General features: G+C 34.0%; 1 protein-coding gene across 10 annotated transcripts in view; it reads left to right on the forward strand.

The window, feature by feature from the left end:
- The window catches only part of NAALADL2 (N-acetylated alpha-linked acidic dipeptidase like 2), a 1495600-nt gene extending 1487485 nt beyond the window's left edge, over positions 1-8115 (forward strand). For 8 of the 10 annotated variants that reach the window (XM_059922024.1, XM_059922026.1, XM_059922019.1 and 5 more), the window contains one exon: positions 7775-8114. In XM_059922024.1, the coding sequence (XP_059778007.1) occupies positions 7775-7973 (199 nt within the window). In that variant the 3' untranslated portion in view covers positions 7974-8114. Of the gene's footprint in view, positions 1-7774 lie in introns of all 10 variants that reach the window. The other 2 variants (XM_059922027.1, XM_059922028.1) reach the window with 1 other exon arrangement.
- The last annotated feature ends 960 nt before the right edge of the window (positions 8116-9075 follow it).

A 9075-nucleotide genomic window follows, 5' to 3' on the forward strand; every position in this document is an offset into this window, starting at 1 on the left:
TTTCAGAAGGTGCTAAGGATTGTATTAATCTTGTCTTATTTCTGTCTCTCCTTTTTATTTAATGAAAGATTTTTGAGTGCAGAAATCTAATTTTTCTTTGTTGATAAACCATTAAGCACTGCCTTTCAGGGGAAGTCTTCCTTGACTATCCTTAAAAAAAAAAAAAAAAAAAAAATCCTCTTTCTCAGGAAACTTCTCTTGAGGAAACAATGTAGTTAGATGGACTGAGAAGTCTTGAGACATTAACTCTACAGAATACAATTGTTTATACTCCCTGTTCTTTGCTCTATATTTATATATTTAATTGTAATGGAAACAGAGCATTTTTTCCATTTCTTGGGCTGTAATTCAGTAAGATGAGCCATATTAAAAAGAAAGAATCAACAACAAATTATATGCTGTAATGGTTAACTTTTTCGTTTAGTGGAAAAATCCCACTTGGCACTCAAAACAGATTTTAAAACTTCTAACGAATCAACATGGATATCTTAACTTTATAAATGCATTCCTTATAGAACTATTGGGCACAATTTTCCAAAAGTGTCTTTTGAATTCAGCCTGTCATTTAAAGAACTGTCAAATCTACGTCGTACATTGCACTCTGTCAATGGTATTAATAGAGAGTAAGAGAACTGATGCCTAAAGCAACATAATCCCTTCCTTTCCCACAGGGAAGGAAAACACTACCAAATTATCACAATTATCTATTGCTCTAAAAATCACCCAAAATTTAGTGGCTTAAAGAAACTATTTATTTTGTTCATATTCTTCAATATGACCATCTAGGCTGGACTTTTTCTGGTCTAAGCCAGGCTGGGTGTCTCTTGACTGTGTTTATGTCTGCAACCAGTGTTTCTGCTGCCAACTTGGCTTGGGACTAGCTAGTATAGGAAGGCCTCCGCCAAGAAGCTCCCCTCTGCTGCCTGTGTTCTTTTTCCAGCAGGCTATCACAGGATTTTCTCATGGGGGCTTGGCAGGGTTCTAGAGAAAGAGAAGAAACACATCACACCCTTTGAGGCATGGACTCACCATATATGTCATATTCATTAAGGCCAAACCCGATTCAAGAGGTAGGGAAATAGACCCCATCTCTTGATGGAAAGAACTGCAAAGTCATATTTTGAAGAGGCCTGCATTCAGGGAGGGGAATAATTGTAGCCATTTTTGCCAACAAACAAGCTATCCCACATGTCATTCTGCCTCAGTTGTCTGCAGAGTTTACGGCTTGACAGTATCAACAATGGTCTTAATTCTCATTCTGCTTTTGCTAGTATAGACCATATTCAAATTTAGCTGAATGGACATTTGTACTATAAATAGTGCCGACATGTATTTTGTGAATTCTCATGGACATAGTATCCAAGTCACATAATCTTTTCTAATGTTGATATAAATATAGTAATCCACTGTTAACTATGGAGTACAATTAGTATAATCCTAAAAAGAGTGAGCAACAATTGTGAGACACTGAGCTGACCTTTTCTCTCTCCATTCAGCATGTATACACAGTCAATTTTAAAAGACATGACATTATTTACTGCGATTTCATTTAGGAGTTTCTCAGCATGGGGTATAATGAATATTAATTCACATTTAGAATTGGTGGCATCCTTTGCCCATTTATGAATATAAGAAGGAACATTTGAAAGAGAGTCATCATTTCCATCATTAATTTGCTAATTCACACACAAGGAAATGACTCATGAAGACTTTAGATGCCTTTGTTTCAAAATTCATTTTCTTCAGTTTTCCTTTACTTTAGCTGAGTGGAAAAGATTTGTCAGTTGAGTAAAGATGCTTCATCTCCTTCACTGATGCTGCTGGGAGTTATCAATTAGGTTTCTGATTTTGGTGCTGCTCTTTCCTGGTCACTGTGATGTGTCATTGAGACAGATCCATTAAAATGAGTGATGTGTGTTGTAATTTCATTAGTGTCATCAATAATGTATTACAATTTCCTTTTAGTAGTCTCTTTGTGTTGTGTGTGGGTCAGGATGACTGTATGAATTACATTTATAAGATCCAAATTGTTAACAGATGAGAGAAGATAGGCATGGGGGTGGAATTAATGTTATTTTAAACACGATAACTACTAAAATGATTTCAATTAAGTAATATTTTAATTAGGTCTGATGTCTCTACATGCCATACCAAGATAAATGTTGTGTGTACACAAATAGGATGATGATTTATTGAATTAATAACACAGTCCATTCTTTCTGACAGGAGACTTTTCTGAATTGAACTAATGCAGGTGTGTGAGCACCTAGAGCAGGAATGGTTCACTAAGGCATGTGATTCCTTGTGGTTGTAAAGAACAGACTCTTGACCTAGAAACTCTTCGAGGGTTTTACTCATTGTCTTTCCACCCTATTTTTGTACCAGACATGTGCCTTTTGACTGGCTATTGGTCGATTCCAAGTCTGGCCTAATCTGAACAACATGATATACTATATACATTGTTGAAATCTTTTAACTCCATTTAACTGAGGTTCAGTTTTGGTCACATAACATGGGAATACAAAAATCTTTTGGCTTAAAAGCTTCCATCAGAAACATTGATCTAATCAAAATATTTTCAAAGGCAAGAATCATTTGCATATTAAAAAGCGGTAGGGTAGTAGTTTTGCTCCCCAGGGATGATCCTGGGGTACTTAGGGTTAATGACTGAATACATAAGAAAGTTTTCAGAACTAAGAAGTATATGGAAACATATGTGACAAAATGTAACAACATGGCTGAGTTTTGTGGTTTTTGTCTTCCATTCAAATAGCAAATATAAAATAATATGATGATACTCTTTTGGGAAAGGTCTCCAAATACAGAAATTTATTTTTTATATGCAGCAAGCTAAATGGTTTTTAGTACACAAAAGAGAAATAGTAAAAGATGAGCTACTTCTGAAAATCGGTAGGAGAAATTATCCTTCTCATGAAAATTTAAAGAAGATATTTTTGTTATCCTCAATTTGTTTTTAAGGTAAAGCAATTTATCAAGGTGAAAAAATTCTACTATAATAAAGATCAACTGACTTAAGTTGTATCAGCAACTACCCCAAATGAAGGTTCTCTCTTAAACTGTGATGAACGAATCCTAGTCGCTGATCTTCAGCCAGAATCTAAGTATCTGTAATTTTAAGCTGATTTGTATCCAATTTGGGTAGAAATGGATATGAGTGTTTGTCTTACATAATAGCTTGCCACAGCCTCCTACTTGAATCATGTAGCATATGGAAAATGTGTTTAGCTTCTTGTAGAATTTCACAAACCAAAACAGAATCTATTTCTATGCACATGGCTTGTTTACAGTCATTATAAAAGTATTACTGTGTTGCTTACTAGTTAGAAAAAGCAAATGTTGGCACATTGCAGACTCCACTGCACTGGTCTTTAAGAAATATATGTATTGCTTTCGAGTTAAAAAAAAAACACAGTAATTGCATGTCTTGTGCTTTAGACCTAAACATTCTTTTTAGGATGTATTTTTATGCTTCCACATTATCTCTCTTCTAGATATTTTATACTAGTTATGGCTGAAGTTTTATGTAAATATATTAGAGATTGTGCTCATGCTTAAATGAACTGCCATTGAGGGATTAATACTGTAACCTTTATGAGCATGTTTTATTAATATCTTATCATTAAATTGAATATTAATAACATTTAACATTTAATAAACATAGAATGTGCATATAGGAATGTATTTCATGCCAGTGGGTTTTGAATATGTCAAAAAGTCACTATAACAGCACCCCAAATCATTAAACTTACTTCTCATAATGTATTAATTGCACTGGTACAACACATTTAAGGGGCAGTTCTGGATAAAAATGATTATAATATCTTTGTTTGTCAGCATGCTGAGCAGTATGCCCTCAAGGGACAGAAGTATTTCATACAGCTTTTGAAAATATTTTTACACTCTTAAATTCTGGAAATATATTTGCCATTAAATGATTTATAATTAAACATGAAACTGAGAATTAGAGGAAGAGAATTCAAAACTATGAATATTATGAGAGATGATTAAATATTTTTATTATACTATTTTGGTTATTCTTAATGGTAAAGCAGTATAAGTTGCCTACAAAGGAATACTATTTTAAATGATTAAGTAATTAAAATATACTTTAAACTATTTTTATCCTCAAAATACTAAACCAATTTTTATCTACCTACCTACCTATCTATTTAAATGGTTTACCATGAATTTAAATATGTTTGATAGGTATCCTGACAGTAAAAACCCACTCCTTTTTTTTATGGCAATTAAGGATTATGTTAACATGAAAAAGTAACTTTTGTACAGCTCTGTCATGTAGGAGAATACATGTGACCATCTGAGGCAGTTTCATCTTCATTTGGGAAAATTCCATGGCTGTATCAAGCTTCCTCTCTATTAGTTGGTTTCTTTTACCACCCCCTCCCCAATTTAATAATAAATATAGAACTAATAAAACTTATATTTAGGAAACTTTCATTAGGTGTTCTGCTAATTCTCACTATTTTGTTTGTCATTTTGATATAATAAAAATTTTTACACATAAAACACATGTACATATGTCTATGTATATACATATATAATTGCTTACTTTAACATGGCACAGTGGCTTCTTCTGAAAAGCTCTTTAATTTTATGAAGGTTGTGGAAATATCAAAAGGGAAATCTCTATTTCAAGGAGTATTCTCCTTGTAAAAGTAGATCCACATTTTTCCCAGAGTACAGCTCATAGCCAGAGCATTGCTCATGACCCACTTGCCTCTTCATTTGGAAGATGTTTTTCTCCCTCCCATATCCAGGGGATGTATGTTTCTTAATACAAAGTTTATACCTGAATTCAAGGATATTTGGAATATAAAGAATATCCTTCTTGCACTGCTCTAATTCATAAAATGCCAAGTATATTCATAAGTACAAAGATTAAGGATATTGGATTATTAGGGATAGTTCCCATTTCAAAAAATAGGTTTTAAAAAAAAAATTACTGAAATAACCTCTGAGTTCAAGCATCTTCTGCTCCACTGCCACCCACCATGTACTATTATCAACTGAAATTTTTCTCCAAAGACACAAAATCTATTGTTTTGAAGTGAGTTAATGCTTAAAAGGCAAAATAACCTGAATTGGTGTAATTTACACTGACATTAGAGGGTCTACAAAATTTCCATCACTGAACAAAGCCTGATAAAAATGTAAGTCAAATCACCATGATTGAAGACCTCCTATATTCACAACACTGAATTAGACCTGATAAAGAAGGAACATATTTCTCAACCCTGACATGTAAAGCGATGATATTATAATATATCCTTGAAAATATAGGGATCAGGGTCCCACAACAGAGGAGAAAAGATGCTGAAAAGATGGAGAAGTGAGTATCTTCAGAAACCAGTTGGATATTTAAGGGAAAGAGATGACTTGCAGAGTTCTGTCATGGGTGATTAGGTAGATTTCAGTGTCCATTCACCACCATCAGAGTACAGAGTGGGAAGTTCAGGAGAGGCTGAAGTAGTGAAGCCTGGATGAGCTAGGAAACAATGATCCAGAACTCTATATAAAACTGAGGTCAGTGCTAGGGATAAGTGTAAATTAACTAAACCTTGCACTGTGGCCCTTTCAAACAGCTATCATTGTGTAACTGACATCTTTGTCAATTTTCATCTGGACTAAGTCGTTCTCTAGGCTTTATATTACAACCAAAGTTAACTATTTCAAAATAAAATCTAATAATCTTTCTTTCTTGCTTAAAAACTTTCATTGGTTTCCTACTGCCCATAAGAAAAAGTGTAACCTCCTTAGCTTGGTACACAAGGCCCGGTATGACATGGCCATGGCTTGCTCTCCCAGCTCTTCTCCTACAGCTGCCCACTGTGGCCTTGCACTCTGGCCATACAGAAACACTGGAACTGATCCACTAAGAAGAGCAAGCTGTTTTATAAATCCATACCTTTGCATATGCTATTCCTCCTGCATAGGGTGCTGTCTCCACTTTCTATCTTGTTTCCTTTCTTATACCCTTGTAACTGGTAATTCCCATCATCCTTCAAGATGAAATTGTAATATTCTCCATGATAAATTTTTCCAGCAGCAATCCTTCTTCTGTTATCACTGGACCTTACATTTCTAATATGACAATTAGACAATTATTTTAATCATTTATATGTCTGCCTCTCTTATTAGACCAAGAAATTTCAGCTATTTCAGGTGGTTTGCGTTGGAAATAAGTCAAATGATGCAATAATCCATAGCTTTCTACCAAAATGTATTCTTTCTATCTATCAATGAATAACGGGAAGCTCTTTAGACTTGCCCACGGCCAAATTCCTCTTTCTCAGATATTAGGATAAATTTCAAGTCACCATCTTATTACACACACTATACTTGAGAAGAATTCTAAATGTCAAACATATACAAAGGGAGAGAGAATAGTATAATGAATCCATTACCCCATTTCAACAATTATTAACTAATGGCCAATCTTGTTCTACCTGTGATGTCCATAGCTCCACTCTCCTTTTTCCTTCCAAATATTTTGAAGCAAATCCCAGACGTATTAACTTTTCATTTGCAAATATTACTGTATATTTCTAGAAGATAAGGACACTTTGAAAACATACTGATGATACCATTATCACACCTAAAATATTAACAATTTCTTAATATTAACAAATCCTTAATTAGTATTCAACTTTGTACTACTTCTCATTTTTAAAAATTGTTTGTTTGAATAAAGACCTAGTAAAGTCTATACTGGATGGGTTTCCGTTTCTTTTAGTCTAAAGCAGCAGTTCTTAACTGGGGGCAATTTTGCCCTATAAGAGACAATTTTGGCAGTCTGGAGACATTTTTAGGTTTTACAACAGCTATGGACTGAATGTTTGGGTTCTCCTAAAATATGTGTGTTAAAATCCTAACTTCAATGTGATGGTATTCAGAGATGGGCCTTTGGGAAATAATCCAGGTTAGATTAGGTCATACAGGTGGGGCCCTCATGATGGGACTAATGTCCTTATTAAAAGAAGAGAAGACACGGGATCTCTCTGTGTTCATGCACAAGGCCATGTGAGAATATAACTAGGAAAGGCCTCTCATCAACAATCCAACCATTGGATTATTGTTTAAGCTGCCCAGTCTATGGTATTCTGTTATAGCAGCCCAAACTAACTGAGACAACTAAAGGAGGGGTGCTACTAGTACCTAGTGGGTGGAGGTCAGGGATACTGCTAAACATCCTACAATGCACAGGACAGCTGCCACAATAAAGAATTATCCACCCCACCCCCCAACAAATGTCAATAACACAAGGTTGAAAAGCCCTGGTCGAGTGGTTCCTCCTTCACCTATTTCTTATTACAATTTATTCACTGAATAAACTGGGTCATTTGTCCTACAGAATTTCCACAGTATTTTGCTGATGACAGACTGTGATATCATTTTTATATTTTTCTGTCCGTTGTATTTATTAGCAATTAGATTTAGAAGCTTCATCAGATTTAGATCAATTTTTTAGCAAAAATAATTGATTTCATAGGTAGTATTGTGTACTTCCATCAGGAGGTACATACTCTCTGATTCTCTCTCATCACTAGAGGGAACTTTTGATGATCAATGTCTAGATCCATTAATTCAATAGAGGTCCCAAAATGATAATATTGTATTCTTATAATTTCTTCATTTATTAAAAACATCAGTTTCTTGGAAATATTTTTTACAATGTTTGATATGAAAATAGCATGGTGCATAAAACATTTACTCATTCTGTATTTCTTTTCAGAAATATCCTGTACCACCTTGATGGGAAGACAAGCCAGTTTTCAATACTCCTGGAGGCCTGGGAACACTGCAAGTCACTTGCATCAAATGAGACCCTTCAAGAAGCCCTGTCAGAAGTGTTGAACAGCATTAATGCAGCTCAGGTTTACTTCAAAGCAGGACTTGATGTGTTTGAGAGTGTCTTAGTTGGAAAGAACTGAGAAAACTCTCAGCATTTGAAAAAGTTTGTTTACAATTCCTCAAGTGAAAGCTCTAATCTGACTAGATTTTCTGACATTGAAGACTTTTTCCCTCCAATGGCTTTTTATATAAGTGTAAAGCTATTCTTCCTTTGTATTTTTTAATGTATGTGTAAAAAGAGCATTTTGCACATTTAATATTTTTTCTTATATCTAGATTTCTGATTATGTAAAAGCAAGTTATTGAAATAATACTTAAGATTTATCTATTAAAAAGAAATCTGCTGTATCTATATCTATATATATCTATATATCTATAGATATAGATATATCTATAGATATATAGATATATATAAAATATTTGGGGGGGAAAATTTCCAAGAAGTTCTGGACAATCTTCGCTCCTATGGATAAAACACGTAGAAACAGAAATGATTCCCTATGTTAGAGCTTTAGTGACCTAGTTTCTGTAATAGAAATGAAGAGTTGATATGGTTTCAGATTAACTTTCACTATCAAGTATTCAATATGAAGAACGAGTATTCTGACTGAGTGACTGGTTGACCAAAACCACTTTGAATGTGACTATTTTATGAAATGAAGTGCCTGTTAGTAACACAACTAGATGTAGTAATACACTGGTTATGAAATTGTATTTTTTTAAGTATTAATGAAAAAAAAAAAAAAAAGAGCCATAAACATTCCAGGGGAAAATCTCAAGGTAGCTGCACAGAGCAATTTAAATGTAAATTTTTTTCCTAACAACTTATAAGGTGACTAGCTTTGAAATCCCTAATTTGTCTCAGTTGATTTTGTAAAAATTTCGGGAGTGATGTATGTCTTATGAGGGAGAAAATATTTATTTCTTCCTGTGCTGTTTCTGTTGGAAGCACTGAAATAGAGCTACTCTAAAATGAAAGCATCTCACATTGCTCTTCCTTCATGTACTTTTCTGAAACTCCTTGCTGTAAGGCAGTTTTCACAGAATACCATATAATTTCCACAGGAAAGTAGCAAAGTTTCTCTTTGAAAACCCAAAATATCTTAAAAAGCATCAAATTGCTATTTCTGCCACTAACAAAAAGGACTTCTTATGAAAGAAATAGTTATTTTGATCAACAAA

This window comes from Balaenoptera ricei, chromosome 4 (genome assembly GCF_028023285.1).
Source record: "Balaenoptera ricei isolate mBalRic1 chromosome 4, mBalRic1.hap2, whole genome shotgun sequence".
In the NCBI taxonomy this organism is placed as follows: Eukaryota; Metazoa; Chordata; class Mammalia; order Artiodactyla; family Balaenopteridae; genus Balaenoptera; species Balaenoptera ricei.